Raw genomic sequence first — 26,099 nt, 5'->3', positions numbered from 1 at the left:
AAAAATTCAACAATGACGTCAGTCGAACATTTACACAAAAAAAATAGCGTGCGTCAAGAAAATAAAGTTGCAAACACATTCTAAAGTTACAAAGACTTTAAGAAGAACATGCTAAGTAGAAGCTAGGCAAACTCCTATTACAGCCTTATCGGGTAATGTCCAACGTGGCATTACGACTTGACTAACCCACATAGCCCGTGTTCGAAGCACGGGTCGCCGCAACTTTTTCTCGTAACGAACTAATAGAGCAATATAAAAGTCCTGGAGGCGGGAAACCGACATTAGTGTGTAAAGGTCGGTCTTTACATCCGATCGTTTGCCATTCGTCCCTCGCGATTAGAGGTAATTTAGCGCAGGTAGGGACTATAAAACATATTGGCCTATTGTGTTGACTTCCTTAAAATTTGTTCATGTACTACTTTTATCAAATTACTACCTGCCCCGACCGGTTTCGTATTGACAAAAATTATTGGCCTGTCACAGTCCAATACAAAAAATAATGATCACATCTATTTCAGAGTAGTCACGTAGTTTCTTTACGGTACTGATTAATCGATATCATAATTTCAGCCGTCGGATGTCCACTCCTGAACATTGGCTTCCTCCATAGATTTCCAAAAGGCCCAGTTGGAAGTAGCTTCCATTTAGCGTCCTTCGACGACTTTAACAAAGTCTGTCCACGTAGTGGTAGACGTGGTACGTAGCGCGTACCAGCCCGACGTCTTCTCTCCAACATCCGAAGGCTTAGCGGCCATTGGTTCCTTTTTCTATAAGGCCTACTAAATGCCTCCCCTTATGTCTTAATCCTTTCCAAATTAGCCCAAGGTATCGCTGCTATTCTCGAGTTTTGGGCTTAACTAAACAAAAGATGATATATTTTTCATTGAATAAATTATAAATAAGATAACATACGTTATTATCTTCGTATGACGATCAGGAACATGGATTTGTTTTTCTAATAAATAAGTTTAAATAATAATAAAATTATCAATGTTATTAATTCGCAATTATTTTATTTCAAGATACTAGGCTATTCAATATTTCTTAAGAGTAAATATCATTATTGTACAATGAATCTGGCGTAGCGAAAGTCCATTTATATGATGACTGGAAAGTACAAGTACGGGGAAAAATTCTTGATGGAATATGAAATCTTCCCCTCATATCCCCCGGGTATTAAAGGGTGGATTATTGAAACAAACGCTATTAAATAAATGTGGATGTTATAAAAAAGAAAATAAATTTCTGCTACCCATCCTTTTTGTGCCATTTATTAAAAACGCATGTTTTTTGAGAATATTCTTTAAGCTCTGCCTGATTTTATAAGAGTAGTCAATATAGAAATTAAAGATAAAGTCAGTGAAGCCGATTACGTACCAGAACTGATATGCATTTTGCACTAGTACTGTTTTACTCACATTATCTCAAACTCTGATATCCTGGTATATATCCTAGTATCTGTTATTTTTAAGACTGGAACAATTCCAGTACAAATCAGTTCCAAAATCTTAGAACTTGGCTAATGCGCAGACTATACTTGGACTTGATTAATATGCATCAGCGAAATTCTTACCCCGACTCGTCGCGTGGATTCTTGATTTTCTAAGGGAACCTTCTTTCTGTGTAGTCGTTGATCATATTGCTATAGTTCTTCAGGAGATCTTTTTCAAAGAGCTTAAAGCTGGCAAATGGAAAAACCGGTAAGCCTTAAAGAGAAGAATGTTTAACTATTGTGGCAACCGTGTTATTCTACGTCACCTAACGAAGTTGCCGTGAACAAGGTCGGGTGTAAAGCGCAGAGCCGTGTGCGCTGGCGGCGAGCATCGATGACGTCGGTGCTCGCAAACATCAATCGTCCTAACGAGAGCTCGAGCACGGCAGCGAACGCATGTTTTTTTTGTTTATTTCCTTACCGCGTGACCTATTAAAGAATGTCTGGAATACCTCATAAACTCATATTCACGAAAGTGTTGATTAAGTTCATATATGACGAGTTACATCCTATAGTTATCCGACACATATATGACATTGTAGGTGGTCTATGACCGAAGAATTGTCAACCCTTTAGGGTTTAATTTACTTAAAAGTTTTTATTATGTTCACACAAAGCAGTCCTTTTAAGTTGTCTCCCGTTTAATAGTACTTTAAATTCACCAATCGATTTCACTCAGGATAGAATTCTCATCAAATCACAATTGGAGATAGTATTTCAGACAACAGAAGCATAAAATGTCAATAATTTGCTAAAACCGACAGTAGGGATAGCCTGGATTAAAACTAACTTTTTTTGGTAAGCAACTAGGAATTTATGTGAGGAGACATGACGTTAGGCGGTGACCATAACTAGAGATAGCACAAATTTAGTTTAGTTTTCATAACAGATGTCACTATACGTTTGTTAAGATGTTAGCATATTGGACTCTAGATTTTAATTACACCGAATACTTTTTATTACCAAATGTTAAGACATGCGGTGGGCATAAATCCTTTTGTTGTTGCACGCAAACAGGGCAAAAAGCATTGTAAGGGAAATATCACAGTTCCTTCGTCGCAGTTTTCGTTCAAACATGAAGTTAATAATCTACTACGTTTTACCATCAAAATGTAAGAAAGCGTTGTTCATATTATCATTTCACAGAAACAGATCACGGTAATTTATTTTTTAATTTTAGTATATCAAAATAAAATATATGTAAAAAGAATGTATTCGTGACAACCCTAGAAGGGCAATTATATGAAAAACTTAATTACCATAACAGTTGTTATTAACCAATGAAAGTTTATATGAAATATACACAAAAGAATTACACGTAATTAAGGCCGTGTTTATACGGTGCCAAATAATGACGAAGATTAGGCTAACAGAGGAGATTTGACCGATAACCGCGCGTTATCTGTACTGTAATTAAAACGGGCGTCCGTTTTCGGACCGCCGAGTGCAATTACAGCTTAATTCGACGTCGATTAGGTTTGTCACGTACACGTCGATTGAAGTTCGACACGCGATGTCGGCGGGAGCTCGCTTTGTGTTGAATTTTGTTCCAACTTTTTTAATTTCATTTATATTACAGCAACACTGTTGGTTGTTCGTCATTAAGCCCAACGGATCTAAACAAAGAAATTACAAATTGCAATTCACCGTTGCTATATCTGTTTTACAGTTTGTGCTGGGCTATATTTTGATACATAGTTCGTTTTTTGAATAAAATTTATAGGCACTTATATGTGTAAAATTTAAAAAATATATATTGATAATTGATGCAATAGAACAGTCTGATGGAAATAGATATTTATCACTATTTTGCAGTGGAAAAAGAACGCCTCTGACGGTTTTATATGACACATATCAAGATGTGTGACATTTATTTAACGATAATAAATGGCCAATTGTATGAAAATAAAATTTTGTGTAGTCATTATTATGTTAAGCTCAATCATAAGATGTTTACTGCTGGAAATAGGCCTCGTCATTCAGATTTCTAAAAAGACCGGTAGGAGCCACCCTGCATCTAGCGTCTTCCGACGACCTTAACAAGGTTGTATCTTCTCCTATTTGGCGGAATTCTTGTGCTGCGCTTGTCGGTCCGCGGTCTCCATCATACTGCGCGATATTAAGTTTAAAACGTGCAACGATAAGTGCAATAACAAATATAATTGTAACTAGCTACGAAACCTTATAATTAGATTTATAACTTATCCAGACAAAATGACTTATGCGAAATTCTGACAACTTTTTCTGTATTAAGAAAAAACGCATAACGTGCCAAATTTATTTTCGCTCACCGATAACCATAAATTACCTACGTTTAAGTTAGGTCTAGACGCCAGCTATACGAATTTATTAGCAATAAAACTCCACTCGCTAACATCTGTAACACAAAAATGACATAAAATACACGGCTCTAGTTCAATTTTTATTTCTCCTCGTCATAAAATGTCCCGGGATTGCCTATGTCAAACGTTACAAATTTTGCTATTAGCATTTCGACTTGCTGAATTGCGGTTATGGGTTTTTATGGTGAGGGTTTACAATCGTAAATGACAAAGACCTGAGAAAAAGTCGTTAGGTGGAACGCTATAATTTCGTTCTGGTTACCTCCATACTCTTTTTGATTAATGCTATTTGCTTGTTCATATATGTTGGAAAAATAGCCGTAGATTTACTTAGTTAAAAAGCTTTATCGGCAAATTTAATACTATCGACATTAACAGTTTTGGAGAATATTGTATCTGACTAACTTTCTGTTTGTGCCGCCTGCGAGTCGTTCCCACCAACAAGATTTACAAATATTCGTCTACAACCATCAAATTATTTATTTATTATTTGGTGGTTAGCAAAACATGCGTTTCATTATCATCATCATTTTAGGCTTAGGTAATCCGCTGCTCGATAGAGACCTCCCCTACAGATTTCCAATAGGAACGTTTTGAAGCAACCCGCATCAACCATCTCCCGACGTTCTTAACATGACTGTCCACGTTGTGGTTGGACGTCCCACACTGTGCTCACCGGTATTGTTTAATTTACAATATTTATTTTAATCACTAAAGTTATTTTACAAGAAGATGTGTTATTAGTTGAACTGTTCTAAGTTTAAGACAGTCCGACTTTTAGGTTCCTCAGGCGGATACTCTGTGGAGCTATTGATCAAATATTTGTCTTTAAGATAGGAGCACGGTCACAGGATAGATTTTAACATTCTAATTACATGGCGTCTAAGAGTGCGGAACGGCGCAATTTATTGCACATTTCGCATGATATTTGTTTGCCTTGATTTAACAGTAAATTGCCTCGGTTTCGACAATTTATTCTTTCATTCGAAGCCATAGCCGATTGAAATACAATACGCCTAGGGCTCAGACCAACGTGGTGTAGAATATTTTGTTATTGCAGTGAATATCGGTAATGTTGATATTTGTTGTAGTAATACCAACAGAATAAATATCTGTTTACCTGATAGTTAGGTAGTACATTTTGATGAGTCCCTGCGAATTATAAATTAAAAAAATAAGACGAAATTTAAAACCAGAAAACCTATTCATGTAGACGTTTTATAAACTGTTTTAGAAGAATATACCGCATTTTACTTTATTATCATCATGTGTATGTAATATATAATATACATACCATAAACCTCTTCTTTTATGTAGCAAAAGTTATTATTAACATAACTTATAAACACCTTTTATGTGTTAAGAACTCTGTCTATCATTACGAGGTAAGTTTCAAACGGGAACTAAACAACTTGAACCCCAGGCCGCTAGCAAAGTGTATAACTATTGAGAGCCCGTGTGACGTGTTCATAACATTCTAGAGGTCCACGAATAGTGGTCGTTCGCGTGCCTACCCTCGCGTGATTTCGTTTTAATAACGCAGAAACGTAACCCTGCATCTGCCCGTTCACACGCCCCCGGAAATCAACCTGAATAAATCATATTCTGTGTTTTCCGAAGCTTAAATTTTCTCTCAATTTGCCTGTGCAATTGTTAAAATATACCGCATACACTTTATAAATGACTTTGAGAGTTTTGGAATTAATATTTACTTAATATTTTGAAAAATACCAATATTTTTTTTGTGAAAATAGAAAATACAGAAATACAAACCGACTGTAATAAAAACCAAGTTAATATGGTATATTTCTAAAAAACCAGGCTGGAAGCGTCTCGCATTCACTATCTTTCCAAGACGTTATACCTCCTAAGAATTTATTAATATCTAAAATTTAATAGTATTTGCATTTAGATGCCCTCAACATTACAGTATCGGCGAATTAAAAATTTTATTCCCATACTAAGAGTTCATAGCTTGTAGTGTTAAGTTAAAAATTTGAGTCCGATAATATCAAGAAAAGTTGTAATCATATACGAAGCTATTTTGATAAGAAACAATCGATCATTGGATTCTTTCTCTGCTCTGGTGAAAACTAGAACTTGAGTGCAAAGGAATTTTCGCGCCAATATTATTAAAGCAGCTATTGTACCATAAGTCAAGTTGAATCCATCATCTCTGAATATTCGATCCCACCAGCTTTTGACAAGAGTTATGGATTCCAACGCCATCACATGGAAAATCCACTATTACACAACCCGGCGGACCCCACCAATCCGTTCCGACGTTGACATATTACTTTAGAACGGGGACGGAGCATTTTTCATTGAGATATTGCTGCTCTTCGGTCCGTGCACCTGTCGCCTCTCCCAATCTACAAGTATATATTGTATTACTAACTGGAGGCACGAACAGCGTACTCCTCGACAGTTTGACGAATTTGTGACATATGCCAATAGTTAATAAACTATTCTCTCGTATGCTACTAGGATACAAAATTGTAGCGCTTAGAATTTTACTAAGTTAGTAGAAATTTAGTATTGTATTACAATATTAATACCATATAAAATTCTAAGCTGTTGTCAAAATTATAGGGCGTCAGAGAGCCACAGGGAAAGGCGGCTAATCTAACGTCTAGATATGTTTTTTCCAGATATATTGCAATGAGTCAGTGTATAGATAAGAATTCCGGAATAACACATATGAAAAATACATAAGAGAACAAATACAGAGTTAAATCTGTTTATGTATATATTTCTACAGACTGATGAGACTTCTAAGTTAATGCCAGCCTCATATCAGTCAACTAATCAAACTATTTAATATTCGTTTTCTTTATTTTTTTCCAAGTTAGCTAATGCAGGTAGCTTGTATCTTTACGTCGAGATAATCTCAGGGGTAATTTAATGGGCTATAATTGAATACAGTACATTTTTAACTAACGGAAAGTAATTTCTGCTGCTCCATTTTTACCCGTGGTAATTTAGAGATAAAAGCACAATCCTTCCGTAAGCTTTTTAACTGAATTAGTACTTTTAGTATCCAATTTTGTTTCCTTTAACCAACTTCACATTTTATACAAAGCATAGAAGAACCAAAACACTCATCTCACATATGACATAGTCCGACCAAAACCGCCATACTGCGCGTAAGTCATCATTGTATATTAATGCGATGATGATGATACTCGGGATTTTAAAAAACAAAATGCGGTATTAGTGCTTATTCAGCAAAACGTTTAGCAAATTTAAATAGGAGGCGCTACCCACTTCAACTTCACGATAAATTACAATATCCTTAACATTTCAACCATATGACGTCCACTGCATTACTAAGCTTCCTATAGATCCTATAGATTTTCAAATCTTGTTAAAAGCAACCTGCATTCAGGCTTCTTCGATAACTTTAACAGGGTTACACATCCAATTAATCCGTTCATCATTTCTGATTCAATTTGGTAAATAAATTTTGAGCCCTCTCTATGGCTCGATAAGCAACTGAAACGTGAGCTGTTGAAAGTAGCCTACATCCAGAGTCTTCCGACAACCTGAACAAGTTAATCTGTCTACCTAGCAGGTGAACATCCTTTGCTGAGCTGGTCGGTGGTCTCCACTCTAGACGTTTTATTACCTACCCACTACCTCCACAGGTATTTATGTATTTAAAAGGATAATATGTTATTTGCTTCGCTATTGAACGGTCAGACGAATCTTGTGGTTTTCTAACATGTTACATGACTGCTAACAATACTCTACATACATTAAATCGTCAAGTTAAGTATGAGTCATTAGATTTACGCCGCTAATAAAATAAACTAGTTTAAAGCCGGTTTCTACAACTTTACGGAAAGAATTTCACCGCTTGAGTTGAATTATTTTAAAGCTTTTATTGCACTCTCGAAACTAAATTAGATTAGAAAATATTTAACGGACGCCCGTACACCATTTATTACGTTTAACGTTTTACTCGGTTCCTGAAGTTAACTTAATCATGAAGCTCGGAACTGTTATATTTTACACTAAGCAAGTTAGTTCACTCAAATTACAAAAAGAACATTGTCAGATTCCTTAATTTTTATTATAGTAATAAGTGAAAAGTCATTTCCGAAGTTGGACAGCAAAAGGAATAGCTATATTATGAATTTTATTAGTTTTAAAGCACCTATATACTTTATATATTAAACCTCTTTTGTTTATTAAGAACTTCCAACAGAATTCGTAATTATCTCGTACATAAAAATTAGATCAACAGTAAATCTACATATCATACATATATAATTATTATCTTTTTAAAACGGCAATGACATATCTATGTCAAATTTAAAAATATATGATGTACATTATTTTTTAAACGAAACATTCTGATCATTATTAATAAAGTATAAATGTATAAAAAGATCAGGTAAAAAACCCTGTGACTCTTTGTGTCAGTTTTTTTATGTTTTATTTATAATAAATGATGGTGCAGTATTTACCATTTTAGGTCCCGACTTATTTTTCTTAGTTTACATAATGTCCCATTTACATTGTCATTAAAACAATTTACCATAGAATGAAATGTTAACAGGCCCGCAATTTGGTGGTATTATATAAAATAACTCAGCTACATGCCGTACGTTAATATAAACTCTGAAGCTTGGATTTAAAATTGAAACATATCCTCCAGTGGTCGAACTTGACTTTACCAATACATGTGCTGACTTAAATTAATCGCTAATTCAATTCAGTTGGACGAAATAGTGGATGTTATTAGTAGGAAGGCGGCGGTCTTTGTTTTATTTCACTTAACTGCTTGACTTCACTGAAATGAAAGTCAATTTATTAAAACGTATTAAAGCTATTGACTTTGTCTTTAGCTTTTCATTAATTTATTAAATATTAAATTTGTTCACACCCGTACCGCTTTTTACATATATATATATAGACAGTCTATATTTCAATATTTTTACTAAACAAAGCGAAATGATCGGTGTCTTTCTTCTAACAACTAAGTTAAGAGAAATATACACTGTTCAAAAACTTTTTTAAGATTTTTTTTATATTTTAAACAATTAGTTAAGATGAAATGTTAAAGTCGTCGGAAGACGCTGGAAATACGGTAGGCCTATGCCCTTTGTATATTTAATAACTACTGAAATTATTCCACACGTACAAAATTTGACGATAATGTTTGGAATTTTCGTTAAAAAAAAATAAACAAAAATATTTGAATGTGATTAAAAAAAACATTAAAATAATATTTTTTTATTTAATTATTAGAAATAATATAAATAAAGATATGTTTAGCAGGAATAATAAGAAATATTACGAATAACAAAATCTTGAACACGTTCGAAATTGTACCGTAGCACGTAGCTACATGTCGAGAAATTGCTCGCGCGCCGCCCAAAGAAAAAAGTCCGAACTACCCACGGAACTACAGGTCGTATCACTTCCTGTCGCATCGTCCCACGCATGAGATAATTGTAACACGGAACGTTCACGCATCTACACACGCGAACGTTATGTGTCGGTCACATGTATAGCTAGTAAACGGATTTTTTTCTGTGACAGATGGTTACTGAATATAACAAATTTTGGCATTAACATATCCCAAGGTTTTGATACCATAAGGCGCAGACGGCTTAACGTAAACCTCGTTTTAGGTTTAAAAAATGTGTTGTCTCGGGCTGCTATATGACGGATTATTACCGCATTGGGAGTACACTTAGCTCTTAGAACCCATCATGGCGTAATCGCCCCAACAGGGTTTAACCTCAACTATTTGGTTGCCATCGCCTGACTTATATTAATACCACTTTTGGAAGCTTTTATGCTGGGGGAAAAAGATAATGAGAGAAACTCCAGCGACGCTTCTATCTAAAATATTTTGGGATGAAAAAGACAGCCTAGATTTTAAAAACTGTAAACTATGGTCTTAGCAATAAATTATACCTCTAATAAATAACGAACATTTTGAATTATATTATTATCACCCTCATCCCAATAAATAACAAACATCTTTGGTAAATCCACATGTTCAGGAATTTATAAAACAAAATAAGGAGACCAAAATCAAGCTAAGTTTTTATAAAGAATATGACACGAATTTTCTGCATGAAAAGATGCTTTTACCTTTATCGTAGGAATATCAAAGCAAAACGAAAATAACTACAATTTAACCAAAGGTATTAACCCACGAAGACACAAAGAAATAAAGGAGTGTTATAGAATAGACTTATGTGTGCGGGTGTGAGCGAGGCAATGCTTTCGTGGTCGAACCATAAGTCGTCGCTTCTCGGCATGTCAAGGGGCGAAACTCGACGCTTAGAAGGCCAACCGCTGTATGCGATTTCCGGCGCTAATGGACCATTGTGTTGGGATTCCAATGACGTCGTCGGTCCCCGACATTGTTATTATACCAGAAATATAATATAACAACACGTCTTAGAGAGTTTTCTGTTTTTTTGTTTTGTATTTATTTCATAAAATATAATTTTAAAGGGCTTTGATATTTATTTTAGAACTGTGCAATCAAGATATATTTTTGTTTCACTATCAAAGTGCATATTGAAATAAAACTTCTAAAATACGACCTGTAAAGATAATACATTTTTTTTATAAGAACCGTAAAACTTCATGTAATTTGTGTACATAAATTCGTTATAGACACAGACTGTGTGTATCTACGAAGTGCAGAAGAAAGGAATGGTTATTACTGAGATCCGGTTTGAGCTCAGAAGCTGATTTTTTTATTTAGAAAACTACAGAAAAAACTTGACACTTGTAAATTAAAAACAATTAAACAACACATTATACACCACAGTTTCCACAGATAAAAAATGTTATATATATAATTTTAAAAAAGATAATGAGACTCGAGGATTAATTACTCCGCTATTGTTTTAAAGATTTTGTGAAAACGACCAAAGACAAATACCTCAGAGTTTCTTGTGGGCCTCTTTTCGCAGATCCCTTTTATATTTCAGGTAAAGGATACCATTATATGATTAATGCTCAGTTTGATTATAGTTTATTTTTCAATTGAAAGTAGGTTCTTCTGGTGTTTTTCTAATGACGTACACAATCAATCACAGGAAATGATCCCAAATGGACACAAATCTGAATAAATATATACCCACAAGAGTTTTGTCAAATAGTATCTGTAATAAAGGTTAAGTGCAGACATGAGGAGACATGATGCTGCATTCAATTTTTTAAATTACACATTTGTGTAGGAACCGAGTAACAAAAACGCATCCGCAAGTTTACCCAAATATTAAATATACTCAGTTACCCGGTCTGTAACGCAGCGCCCGTACAAACTGAACAGTTCAAATAACTGTGACAAACATCAACAGGCCGTGTAAACCAAACACAGTTTATTATTTTAATGAACGATGCTACTTTAAACAATACAGATGTAAATATGGCCGACTGTTCACATACTATTGACATTATTAAATATATACAATAGGTCTCTGTAGGTGAATGTTAGCAAGTTTCACCACATCTGATAAATTATTTCTCTATACAAAATATAAGAAGTCTGGAAATCGTTTGAGGTTGATTAGGTTAATAGAAATTATTACATTTTACAGTATGTTTATATCATTAACTGAACACTGGAGCGACTGTCATCGTCATCATTGTACCTATACGACGTTCTCTGCTAGACATATCCCTTCTCATTAGAACCAAAAGGACCGAAGCGTCACGCATATAACAAACAAAGTGTGAATTATTTAAGATTGTATCTTGGACGGAACCCCCGACCTGCAAGCGCAAGTCATTTACCACTGGGCTACCACAGCTCATGCATACAAACAACACTAAAATCTAAAAAACAATGTCATTTTAATAATTACTCCCCACAATAAAAAAACATATATTAATTTATTTATGATAATAATTCTTCTTCTATGCAGCCGATGGACGCCCACTGCAGGTCCCACCTCAAATTTTGCCACGATGGCCGGCTTTGCGATGCCCGCATCCAACGACCGCCCGCTATCATAACTATATCGCCGGTCTACCTAAAGGGGGGCCTTCTTGGGTAGGCCCCCTCTAGGTCGCCACTCAAAAACCTTTCAGTCTCACCGGTGACTGATAACACGAGCGATGTTTTCCGCCCTATACAATTAAATAAATGACTAAATCATCAACAACACTTTATCACGAAAAAAAATTCTTGCGTTTCGTCTGAGTCAATAGTGAGTAGTTTCGGCTAGCAATACTGTATAGATGTTGCACAGAAAATATTCTCAAGTGAGTCGAAAATTGAATAAGAGATCGATATAATGTACCAAGCCGTCTGAAAAGGTATACGCACGACTTCCGATCCCCCGCTGGGAGGAGGGAATAAGCGAATCGAATTGTGAATTTCATTTCGGAACAGTTCCCGTCACATTACTCGCCCCACGCCTCGGCGGAACAAAATGTGACGCGCAAACATCTGGGAATGCACAACAGTGGATTGAGGCATAGGAAAGGCTTATCGACGTTTTAAGAAGCGTAAGTGGCTGTATTATACCATATGCATCAGCCGTCTGCCAAAACTGAAAACTATTCTCCACCATATATCATTTATTTAAATGAACCTTTTCGTTAAGAAAGTTAGTTTTTTTGCGAATTGTAGAAAGAGTTATTTTAACCAAGTTAAGAGAAATTAAACAATCGTATATACGACAAAGTTTTAGCCCGAGTAGATAGGTGACGCTTGCTGACGATTGCATCGCGCAAGAGGTTAGTCGTAGTTGGGTAGTCGATAATAAGAGCACAGTGTTCGGTTGAGTCGGCTGTTAACGACAAGAAAAAATGTATACCAGAAGTATATTATTGCTATACTTAGTCATACATTTTTATAATAAGTAATAATTCATCATAAAAGATCATCCTTATTGTTGCCTAATTTTTCTTTTTTCACTTACGACTGATGTTGCTTGTTTTCACTATATACTGTATTTGAATCTGTAGTCGTAGGCTATGTAACAACAACTGGTTGTCCCCTTTAAATTACTTATAATAAACTAATAACAAAATGAGAAGAAAGAGCATACAGAAACAAACTCGAGAATTTTATTGATAGTTTTTTATAAGACTTCATTAGATAATTTTTTATCATCTTCTCAAACTTTAGTACTAAGAAATAGTGGTAGCATAAAGCTACATAGGAGCTAGCTATTAGATAGTAAAACCTGGTGAAATTCAGAATACAGATTGACATAGTTTATGTGTATTTTGAATAGTTTAATATAATCTGCGGGATGAATGCGATTGTTAACAAGCATACGTTATTATAAAGATTAACCTGAGGATCGTACCGTTGAGAAATACAATAAGTACGTTAGATGTACAGAGAAACGACGTCCAAGCAACGGTATCTCCAATAGTCATATGGAAACGATAAGTTCCATCGCTCTCGACCGTTCGTTTTTTTTAAAGTATTGTAGTTACAGAAAAAGAAAATTATAGTATCGTTTATATCACAATTTTCCAGCAGTCAACCGCCTATATATTTCAGGGTCTTCTCTCGAAATCAATCAGCTATAAAAACGCGACTTGTAGAACGCCGTAAAACCTTCAGCTCTTATATTATGTCTGTATTCCTATTTGTAATAAAATATTTGCGAACCACTGGAAAGATCACTATCATTGTCACTTTTTTGCATATAGCACTTTTTTAGAGTAACTATTCTATAACAAAAATTCAGTGGCTTTTCAGCAAAAGTTTCGTTTTTTTTAAATATAATTAAAACAAGAATTTATTTTTCATTATATTTTTTCTTTTTGTTACAAGGAGTGACTTTTGGCCATTGCAACATGTATATTGCAATACAGGACTATTTCATTTATAAGGACTCGAATTGAGAGATTTAATTGTGCAAATAATTTCCAATAGGACCGGTAGAAAGTGAACTGCATCTAGAGTCTTCTAACTACTTCAACAAGGTCATCCTTTCACCTTGTGGGCGAACGTATTACGCTACGCTTGCCGGTTCGATGTCTCAATTTCAGAACCTTAAGGCCACAGCGGCGATCTGTTCTATGCGCCATGTGGCCTTCCCACTCCCACTTCAATTTTCCATTTCACTAAGCTATATTAGCTACTTACTCGTTCGACTTTGAATCTCATAATTTCTCATTGGATCTCGTAGAGAAATCCCGATAACTGCCTACTTCATAGTCTACTGAGCATCAATAAAGCTCAGAGTGAGAGACCACGTTTCTTTGAGTAAGATGTAATTTTTAGATATAGCTGCACAAGAAATTATTGAGTGACTCGGACAGCGAATTGACAACATAATTACGCTAAATAATACTATGTGTTTTTACAACCGAATGTTGTAACAAAAGAACACATTAATGGTATAAACCATATGTAAGTCGATCGTTTTAACTTCATTGTTTATAATTTAACTAAACAAACTGATGATTAGTACTAACCTGGCCGTGGTTGACGAAGCCATGCCTCCTCGCAATGTCGACCACGTGATTCTCTCCGGCCGGGACGTGCACCGCGAACTGGTTGTGGTAGGTCGCATTCGGTGCACCAGCGCAGGCCTGAAGGACGCCCAGCAACGCGAGCGCGTGCCATGACAACATGTCGGTAACTTAACCGAACACTTCACAACCTCATCAGTCGTGTACTTGCTCTCTGCACTTCAGATGCGCTCAGGCATCATGCGTTTAAACCGCCAGTTGAAACCACTATCATTGAGGTACCTGGAAATAAATAAAAAAAATTATACTACGTCACGATATATACCGTCAAAATATTTTCGATATACATATACACAACAAGCAGACAGCACACAGCAACACAACTTACTTAAAAACTCAACTGGGGCTATCTCCGATATGTTTTTGTAGAAGAGTTTTATAATGCTTATTATGAATTTTACTAAGCGTTAACGTTACCAGTGATTGTATCTTTTATTTCAAGTGCACTGAGGACACTTGGCGACATATCTACCATTACAGCACACCTTGACAGATCATATAAATAAAGACACAAATACACGGCAAAACTGTAAACCAGACGAAACTGTGGTACAGTTGACCACAATAAAGCTCAAAAGTGACAATTACAAAATAGTTAATTAAAGGCTGATTTAATTGTTGCTGCTAATGCTCTACAAAGCGCGCCAGTAATTATTAAATTTTGCCGGTGACGCTTCACACGGAGGAACGTCGACTGCGGTTTACGCTAACCGCCCATATAAATAACTAGAATATTTTGTTTGCCACCAAACATACAAAAACAGATCAAACGTCGTCAATAATATCAATCTTTGTTGATTTGTTCAGTTGAGTTGAAAAAATGTGACAAAATGTTAAATCAAATCAAATTATATATTTGTTAAAAAACATGTCAAATAAGGTGATAAAAAAATAAAATATTTCAAATATATTCTGCTTAGTGTAGTACAGTTTTTTTGTAGGCGTGTCTAAAAAAAGGAAAAAAAATTGTCAGTTATTTGTTTAAATTTAAATTTACATTCATTATAGTCAATATAATAAAATTAATATTGTCAAATTTGAATTATTTAAATATGTCAATAATACACGATAATCAATTTAAGATAACAGTTTATCATTTAAAAATTCATCAACAAGTATGGTTTACTAACCAATTGTGCGCAGGTAACGTATGAAAAAACAGTAGACTGTCTCGTGGGGCGCGCGGCAGTTTGTTGTGTACCCGCACAAACATTAGGAGTATATTTTTTTGGAGAAAACAAGGTTTTAGATTTTGGGCAACTATATTTTATTCCGTTCCCCTGAGCCAGAAAGACATTATGGCAAGTGTATATTAGGACTATGTCTTCCAAGTCATATTGAAATCAAGGTGGAGCCCTAAAAAATTGTCATCTTAGTGTCAGTTATAACTTCCTCATTATATCACATTTAACAGTTAGGTTTAGGTCATTATTACTTCGTTTATGTCGAACGTTCATAAAAACTGTTTTCTTTAAATTATTTAATAGATGTTTACTTTTAACGCATTCGATTATTGTTCCTTGGGATTCATTAATGTCATGTTCCAAAGTATGGATATTACTATTTCAAAATGTAACTGTACTACAAATGTCATCAGCAAGTAAAACTATTGAATGATTTATTGATTTTGTCATATCATTGATGTACACCAAAAATAAAAAGGAATGGGTTCAAAATATTGCCATGTGGTATACCATATTGGATTGTTTGAGCCTCGGAAGAAAGGGGAATTTTGTATTTAGGTTATTTCCTCGTACTCCATTTGCTTCAAGTTTTTATAATACGACATTTGTACATTCATTCATTAATTTATTTATTTATTTATTTACTTTATTGGAGATAAACAGTAACAAAAGGCAATAAGAAAGTACAAACTTAGAAATATAAAAATAGTTACAATTGTTACTTTATAACTATCTCACTAAGAACATTTAATGATTTATAGTCAAACAATGACAAAATAAATAAAAACTTTACTAAACAGGGATTAAAGATCCAGCGCATTCTGCATATCACACCGCAATAATTACGAGTCACGGCAAGTCGTCACGTTCCAATGAGGTTTAAATTGTAATGTGTGTACTCAATAATTCCGAACGAAATTGTCTTTTAAAAGATATGAGAGAGCACGAGAGACGGTATCAATATCACTGATATATGAATTGTGGAGGTCACACATCCTGTATAATGGTGCACGTTTACCGATATTTGTCTTAGCCGTTGATAAAAAAGAGAGATCTAGAACGCATCATCATTGTCAGGAAATAGGAAATTTCTCAAAATACTTTGCCAATGAGATCGTAAAAATAACAGGTAAACCATTGTGCCCCCGAAGGCACATCGTTCACAATGACATCCTTTGATATACAAACAATAAATATCAGCGTCAACAATAAATATCTATTATGATTTAACAAAAGTAATAGAGATGTTGTCTTGAATTTGTTTCCCTTCTTATATTTTACGTCAGTTACAAATGTAAACGATAAAAGAGACTCGACAACGTAGACGAAAAAATTTTATACAAACAGACATCTTTATACGTTGACATGGCCGTATTAGAAAACAAAAGAATAGATATATTTCACGTCATATGTAAATACCGTGCAGTTTTCGTATAATTTACACACTTTATTAATAAAACAAAAAATTTTGAACGCATCTTTACGTAAAAACTTCGAATGAATAGGGTACATTTATGCACATTTTCACAAAAAATAAAAAATATGTTTTGCTTCAAACTATGTCGGAAGCCCCACAGGATTCAAATATCACTAAATAGAAACGAATGGCCGAATGTAAATAAAAAATGACCAACTATTTCTCTATTTGTTTGAACACATGTATAGGAACGATATTTGAACTATTGCTTCTATCATAAAACATTTTTGTTAGAAGTTATATTGGAAAACGGAAGCAAGCTGGATTTTCAACCAAAATATAGCAAAATAACGTATAAAAAACATTATTTTTCTTGGGCCTATTAAATTGTTTTTTATTTTTAATATTTATAAACTTGATATTATTACGCACAAATGAAACTTTTCTAGGGGAAGTCATTGTTGTTTACGAAAACCTTACTTTAAAATATATTTTAATCACTTTATACGAAATAACTATAAATAAGTAATTGTCGAACCAATAATTGCGAGCAATTTTTATTATTATTACACTCTAAATACTCTTTGGTAAATAATCATCAAAAAAATTCCGTTTCCAACAATAGGACAATTAGTTTCAAAACCTAAAAGTTATCTGTAAATCTCAAAACAGGTTTGTCAACGAGGATTAGGAGAGCTTAAGTAAGAAGTTCACTAGAAGTTGTCTGACGAACTATTACGTTTGTTTGATAAATAATAAGAGCCGTTGTATAAAAAAATCTGAAAGCACAATAAGCACGTAGCACATGGGAGGACTTGTAAATTTCATTTGCAGACGAGATCCTTTATTCGAGGCATTGTAACAATGTTTCGAGTTATGTGACGTAACGTGACAACTTTTCATAAGAACGGAGAAAATGGAGTGCTCCACGCTCAGGTGCTCTCTCCCTGACAAATAATACTCCGATAAATGTCTTTACATATTGCCATTCTTAACCAACTACGAAAAAGAAGGAAGTTCTCTATACAAATGTATATTTTGAACTTCTTATTGCTTTTCACCATTTAAATCATATTGTGATTTATGCTGTTTTTATTTTGTCTTCGCTTGTAATTGATAATGCTTAAACTTATACCATAACCTGCAATTCAGTAGACCTTTAATTAAATAAAACATAAATTTTTCATAGCAATTAGTATAAGATTTTCTAAAAATATTACAATTAATAATATATTACAAAAACAAAAAAAATGCCTTTAATTATTATTATTATGAATATTGTAAAATTCATTACAAATTATATATACACGGTTTTCATTCATCATAAAATTTATCTTATCGTATCTGAACATAGTTTTCATAGTATATCCTATCCAAAAAATAATGGTTTCAGAAATAATAAATAGCGTGATGATGTTATAGTTAGAAAAGACAGTTTCAAAAATATGGATTTGTTCATGAAAATAAATTATTATTTACTATCTGATGCTGCAGATTGTGTCGCTCAAAATTATGTCCTGTTACGTCTTAATAGAAGAAATAATATATTAAAATACTATAAACGGTGTGATGCGGACAGTTATATATGCAATTACCAACATAGATAAAGGGTATTTTTATATACGTACTATACTATACAAACATCAAGATGATATTTGTGCCAAACACATTTTTTTTAATAGAAAAGAGGAATTATTTACACTATCATTAAAAATAATTTGATTAAACAGAAAAGTAAAGCGATTCGTATACGAAGAGCTCGCTGGTAAAGCTACGATTGCGAGATGAGATGATGAAAAAAGGGGAAAAATATTTACGACGTTATAACCCAGAGGCCACATATTTATTCCGAAACATTATAATTTTTGCCTCCGGGCACGAAAATCAATTGAAAATTCATAGGACGTAAAAAGGTTTTATTGGCCATCCTTTTTAAATAAATTTAGCTTATACTTTATACGGTCATCAAAAGTAGCTCGTGTTTATGTAAACAGTATACACATGATTGCAATCGAGAATTTTACTTTGCATGATTTCAGTCAATTTACTTTTTCTAATTTTTGTTTAGTTACATTGATTAACTAATTGCACCCAATGTATGTTTTAGTTCATATAACACATAGATTGGGAGTTTGGTTTACCAGCATATATTTATATAATTATTAAACTTTTTATGTTAAATTTTATCGAAAATGTTTTTAATATTTAATAAGATTAGATGACATTTAACGAACAACGGAAACGTAAAACGCGCTAGCTAATCGCATACAATTTGATTAAGACGATTTTTTCAAATCGTTTCATCATAATCCTCATTTCAGTCGCGGTACGTCCACAGCTGGACTGTACGCTCCAGAGATTCCCCCGTAGATTTCCAATAATAAATATAGAAAGCAGCCTGCATCCAGTGTAATCCAATGACTTTAACAAAGCCATGTGTTCACCTTGACGATGTATGTCCAACACTGTTCTTGCCGATCCGTGTTTTCTATTCTAGAGCCTCGAGACCCATGGGCTGTTGTTCGTTTTGCGCGCTATGTATATAATATACTTGTTATCTATTTTTATACATAAAAATTATATAGTAACATAGTATTTGCCGACTTGGTTCCCTTCTTCTAACTTCATATAATTGTTGCCTATAAGCAATATTGTCAGTTGATAGATCGGCATTTTATTTATATAATTAAAATATTAATTCCGTCGATACAGGTTTCAAGACTGAATGCGAAAAGAGAGCGGTTAAGCTTACTCATATTCTAAGATTTTGTCCTCACAGACTCTCTCTCTCTCTTAAGAACTCACTGTTGGGACTAAATTTTCTCCAAAAAGGCGGATCCGTAAAGATGTGCAAGTCCAACGATCAAATTATTGAGAAACCATTGCATGAGAGTTCTTTCTAATTCTAGAATTTAAAAAAATGAATGTAATTTCTGCAACCTTCTCAAAAAGTAGTGGTCACTTCAAGTGATGCACATGATAAATGTATAATGTGTCTAGAAAATCCGTCTTCCTACAGTAAGAAGTGATCATGATGCTCAGAATTCACCTAAAGGACGCAAGGGGAAAATCGATTATAATATTGTTTCTTTTCTTCTGCTGTACATATAAAAATATTAATAAAATTAAAAAGGAAATATTATTTTAATAATAAAAAATAATTGAGTTGTAAAGAATAGAAGCTTCTTTATAATAACTCGCAATACGGAATTAAATTGCTACGGAATACCAAGTAAAAATATAGTTATCGTTGATTCAAGACAGCGCCGGCTTGAGAATAACTCGAATTACCGTCTGCACTTCTTACAGCTTGAGGTGCGAAATACTAATGAGCACCGCAACGCTGGCGACCCCCAGTTGAGCAATATTAAACTTTAAAATTTAAGCCCAAAGATAAAAAATGCATCGTATCATTACGTCCTTGGAAAAGAAACTTATTTTCATGCATACACGTCACATCCGAGTTTAAATTTTCGATCCGTCAATTGAGGCGGCCTTCTCATAACGTCTTCCGACAACCAGGTCATCTGCTTACCTTGTGGGTGAAAGACCTACTTAAAGTATAAGACCCCAGCGGTCATCTGTACTAATTGATTATTTAAATTATTTGCTTATGTTGATAATAATTTAATAAATAACGTTCCAAGTAATCTCCATAAATATAAATCTTCAATAAAAATCTGATTTAATGATTACAAGTAATTAAAATTTCCTTGTTCAAGGTATAAAATTCATGTTCTGACGAGGACAGAGGAACATATTTATGACAAAAACGCTAATCATTTCGTTAGTGGATAGATAAAATAACGCCGCTAACTCGGAAACAAAATTCAATTTTATCCGCTGTAATAGAGGTATTAATAAATTGCTAGGGCATGTTTATAGCTACATAAAAATAACGAGAAAAAACCAACGTTTTTTTGTTGAAAATTAATGTCCATATTTCGTGATAAAGCCATGTCTTGACTTCATCATCATCATCACTTTAATCATAGGATGTCTACAGCAGGACATAGATAGATAGATTTCCAACAAAACTGGTTGGTAGCTGCCTACACTCAGCGTCTTCCGACGAGAAAGTGTGGACAGAAGCCACATACACTTCTTTAACTATACTTCTTACTGCAAGTACGAATTGTCAGGGTGTGCCATAAATATTGGAATTGTAATATTTACATTTTTCAAACATTATGTGTTTTTTCAGTTATGATTTCAGTCCATTCTTGGAAATTATTCATTTATAGAGAAGAATGCCAGAAGAACAAAACTTTTGATTTCGATTGAACTCCCTTATAATGGTTTCAAAACACACCTTGATCTTTAATAGCCTACAACAAACTCGGATTTTTTTTTCAGTAGTTTACAGTATCTTTAATGAAATTTCAAGTAAAAATAACTCATTGATCGTAGATCGTTATTAGCAAACATGATATGCTACCGACATTTTATTTTAAATATACGGGACTAAATAACGAAATAGAATGATTATTGGATTAAACGTAGCTGCCGCATTTTAACGTCAAAATTGACCCGTCCCTATGAATTTCATTTGAAAATTCATGACATCAAAAAGGGTTTCATTATTAAACCCTTTTAAAAAAGGGTCTAATTTATCCATATACTAGGCGCCCCAAAAATAAAGTTATTTTGCAAGTATTTATTTCCCTTCTTCTAAAGTATGATGTTTGAAAAAATATGAAGGGGAAATTCTTTTGCACTGTTAACCCTTTATTAAAAAAGATAAACGGACGAATATAAAGTAGCCTCTTATTAAGTGGTGCCTGAATAACGGATATTACGCGCATCTCAAGAAGTATACGGATATGCGACACACTGATACTAAAGATATTTTGCAATTTTACACGATTAATCTAATATAAATAATAAAAAGGCTTATTGCCGATCTACAAATTATATAAAGACTCGCTGCAGATTTCTAATTTATAGAGAGACTAGTTGTCAACGGTACAGTGTATGGATCAGAATCCAGACGTCACACTACGATGAATCAATCAAATAAAAGTCCTCACATAATCACACGCAGCTCAGTGCGCGAAAGTTTAAAATTTCGAACGACCATGCTAAGGTCGCTTCCAATCGGCCCAATCGGAAAATAACGGGAGAAGTCTGTATCCAATAATGGACGTCCTTGGACGAAATTCATAATGACGCTGATACTGCCTTAATATATTGATGTGAAATACACAAGTAAAAGAAATACCATAAAACAGAACAAAAACCACAAAGGTAAAAAAATAAATAAGGAGAAAATGATATCCTTGTAAAACTTGGGTCGAGTGTTCTACGCGTCGCTTCGTTTCCAATAGATGCTATCGTAACAAATAAAGGACGTAGTTTTACAGCACCATGAACACATTTGCAGATGGCCCCCGCTGAACTATCACAAAAAAGAAAACAAGTTATGAAATGGCCCAGCTAAATCTTACGATAATCCTAATAATCCGTTCGAGACGCGGACGGAACGCCTGACCGCGAATACATAACAAAAATTTACGAAATTCCCTTCGAATATATATCAAAGAAAGTAGCGCATCCTTTGAGTGAACTTTTTTATCAAGTAGTAAAAAAAATTGAATATGTCCGATACGTAAAGACTGTCCTTTATGGACGTTACATTGTTTCCCAAGCATTTTTACAAAGGAAATAGTTTGTAAAAAAATATAAACCTGTACCTTTACAAACAGAATATCTTTTGTACATATTATTTCCAAAATTTGGGTATTTCTTTGGGAGTTCAGTAAATAGTATATGAGGAGTTCACAAAATATTGGTTATATTGCTTCTAGGTATATATGTAAGTATGCGCTGATTTGTAAAGTCTTTAAAATATTGTAAAAGCATTAGGCGGGTCAATGCTTATTTGGCAGCAAAATAACTTTAAATCTTTTACGTTTATTTACATCATATTATATGATCACTTTGATGATTTTTTTTAATGCAACAAGTCTATAAATTCTGGCAGTACAAACTCTCAGCCAGCAAGGTCAGATAATAAACATTAATTATAATAAAAATACTTTTTCCTTTCATTATATTATATGTTATTTTTGATAGCATTAATTTTTGGATAGGGTGTACTGTTATAATTGATAGCAAATTAGTTTTAAAATCACACCTTTAAAGCTTTTACAGCTATAACCAACAGGTAACACAAAAGGTAACATGGCCGACGCATAAATAGCAGCTGTACCGGGGGTAATTGAATAAAAAGGTAGACGTGGACAAAAGTTACCGTCACACGAGTTCCAGGACGCGAAATATGACAACACGCGAAGGGAACACATTGAATACGTCGCCCGTAAAGTGACTCACTCGCAAATTTCATTTGTAGATGGAATTCTTTATACACCGTATTCTAAAGATGTCTCGCGTTATGCGACGTGACGTGACAATTTATCACTAAGAATAAAAGAATACGGAATGCGTTTCTCTATACACCGATATTTGTTATGGTTTTTTTTATAAAAATAGTTTTCTGAGACGGTATCGCTAGCGAGCATTCCAATTTTCAGAGAATTGCATGTAGGTTAAAGTTCATCTCCCGTAGTAGACGTGGAAGATGTCCCAACCCGTATAATTGTTACTAGCCTTCGATAAAGTTTTCTAGAAAAAAAAAGATCCTAATCGTCACTTGTAACAGTTAATGCTTACACATAATAGTTATATTAGTGCAACTATAACTATCAATAACCTATGGAGCGAAAATAAATTGTTATAAAAATTGTTTTCACCGTTTCAAGTCTCTAATACTGATTTCTTATACTTCCTCTATTGATAATATAGGAAAAGTTTAAAATTTTTTTTAAATATTTTAATATTAATGATTTGTCCCTTAAGATTGTTTTTTTTTTGTAATACTTAACGCTATCAAGTGGTTAGAATTTACTATTACGATTACAATTAAAATTAAACAACCGATTAAATGACGCAAATAAAACATGAGTGTTTTTATAATTTAAGGTTTTCTATACAAAGTGTAGAGCAGGCATACTACGTCACAAATATTAATTTACGATTAATTATTAATACACGGAATATTTAAGTAATTTACATACAGATGGAAAAATATATGTATAAGACACATGTTTTTGTTTAAAGCTTCTCGAATATCGAGTTATTTTGTACTTATTTTAAGTCACATTACATTAAGATCTAAAAATATAGATGGTCATCATACACTTCGTCTTTTTGTACAATGTAATGGGGTTTAAATATGAGATGTCTCGTTTTGCAAATGCAAAGTTATTTTATAAAAACAATGACATCTATGTAATTTGATCAAAGAGTCACCCGTTGTACAATAACGCTGTGACACCTTGAAAGATTTAGCTTAGAAAATTTTGTCTCTCTAGTATAAATTCATTGCACATGTAAGTGCGCCTAGATACAGTTCTCTCTCTAAAAACGAAGCAGCACGTTGTTGTAAAGCAACTTGGTAGATTTAACATGTGAACACAATATCATTTTTTCTGAAAAGCTTATGTCACAGTATGGGCAACATTACAAAGCTATCATATAAATGAAACAACTAATAAATGTTTTGTCCATTTATTATAGTTCTTGGCGATGTTTTGTGTATTTACTCTCATAATTTATACTCCTGTAATTATTGTGTGCAATAAAAACATTGTTGTTTAATTAAATAATACCCGTTCTCTTAAATATTCAAATGATCATAAAAGGTGCTTATTGTCGATTCATATTTCATCCATTATTAGGTGTGCAAGCGTACTGTGAAACTTAATATCGATGCCTCGGAAACAGGCAGCACCTTTTCACCTTTGTAATGCGACATTAAAGACTTCTTCATCGATCCCTAAGCCCTGTTTACCTGAATCTTTCATTAGTAAGCGTAAATCTGCGATCAACGTACTCACCTCATAAATCCAAGGTTTTCAATACCAGTTTAAGCAAATATTAGCGCAGTTTCAAATTTATTGCTTTCAATTTTTTATTTAGACCAACATAACATTTATTTTGTGATTTAATTTTTTAAAAACTACATCGTCATTTTATCCAAGGAAATAATTAATTAAATGTAAATTTAAAGACATTAAGGACAAAAGAAATGCTGTAATCTATTCGTTAAAAGGTGTTAATATCAATAACATTACATTATTACATTAGTAATTGTAAATCAATAGTTAAATATTTTTCTGACTAAAAAGAATGCATGCATCCCTGAGACTGCGTATTCTCAACTACTACTCACTAATTTTAAAATGACTTTATTGTAACCAATTACGTGTCACCTCAGATGACTTCCGAAACTGAAACGAAGTATCTCACTTTGTGTCTCATTGGCAAGCTCTCAGCCGCTCAACGGGCTATGTAGAAGGCTACGCCAAAGATTTTGATAAAATGAACAAAAGTAAGCGATATAGCATAACATACACTAGATAAAACAGTTAGTCGCTGGCACTTTAAGATTTTGGAATGGAGACCATGGACCAGCTCTGAATATAAGCCAGCAGAAATCCACAGGAACAGCTATATCCAGTAGTACACATCTGACTGCTCAAATTATTACGATGAAGAACAATTTACATTAAGTTTTATAAAAATAAGGATCGGAATAGTGGCCCAATTGCAAGCAACAGAAATAAAAGTATTAATACGCTAATGAAAAATCTAAAGAGTACCTCTCCCGCACTTAAAAAACTCAGGGTAAATATGCCAGGGTATATCATTAATAAACACGATCCAATTCAAAATATACGTGTTGCATGATGAAATATAAGCCATACTCATTATTTTAGTAAAATAAAATTTATCCGCCCCTGGAAATGCACTAACGTACCGCGAAAGCACCTTTGGAATGATGAATAGAAACACGAAATAAGGTAATAAGCGCTCCAACGTTCTCGGAACGGAGCTCACTTCAAAGCAATGGAATCGCCTTATCATAACTCGCGATATAAAATTAAATTGCGAAGTGAAAATATAGATGTTGCTGATTCAACACAACGTTAGTTTTGTAACAACGGGGGCCAACGTCTGCACTCCTTACCATTTGAGGTGCGCAATACTAATGAGAACTACCACTACACGGTCGCAAAGCGAACAAAATGGGCTTTTATTCTTGAAAAATAGAGCTTAAATTCAAATAGCAAAAACTTCTAACGTTATAGAGATGGTAGCATAACATTATCGTATACAACAAC

General features: G+C 33.8%; 1 protein-coding gene across 1 annotated transcript in view; it reads right to left on the bottom strand.

Annotated features, from left to right (window-relative positions):
* Window positions 1-26,099, bottom strand: part of LOC137923444 (furin-like protease 2) — a 300,471-nt gene that overhangs the window by 47,132 nt on the left and 227,240 nt on the right. Inside the window, exon 2 of the mRNA XM_068766703.1 lies at window positions 14,257-14,535. Within this exon, the coding sequence (XP_068622804.1) occupies window positions 14,257-14,415 (159 nt within the window). The 5' untranslated portion in view covers window positions 14,416-14,535. The remainder of the gene's footprint in view (window positions 1-14,256; window positions 14,536-26,099) is intronic.

The sequence above is a fragment of the Battus philenor genome, unplaced genomic scaffold (genome assembly GCF_028537555.1).
Source record: "Battus philenor isolate CCGP_79_NKW_IND1 unplaced genomic scaffold, ilBatPhil1.0.hap1 SCAF_21, whole genome shotgun sequence".
Classification (NCBI taxonomy): Eukaryota; Metazoa; Arthropoda; class Insecta; order Lepidoptera; family Papilionidae; genus Battus; species Battus philenor.
The sequence above is the reverse complement of the archived record's forward strand: the minus strand, read 5'-3'. Positions and strand labels throughout refer to the sequence as shown.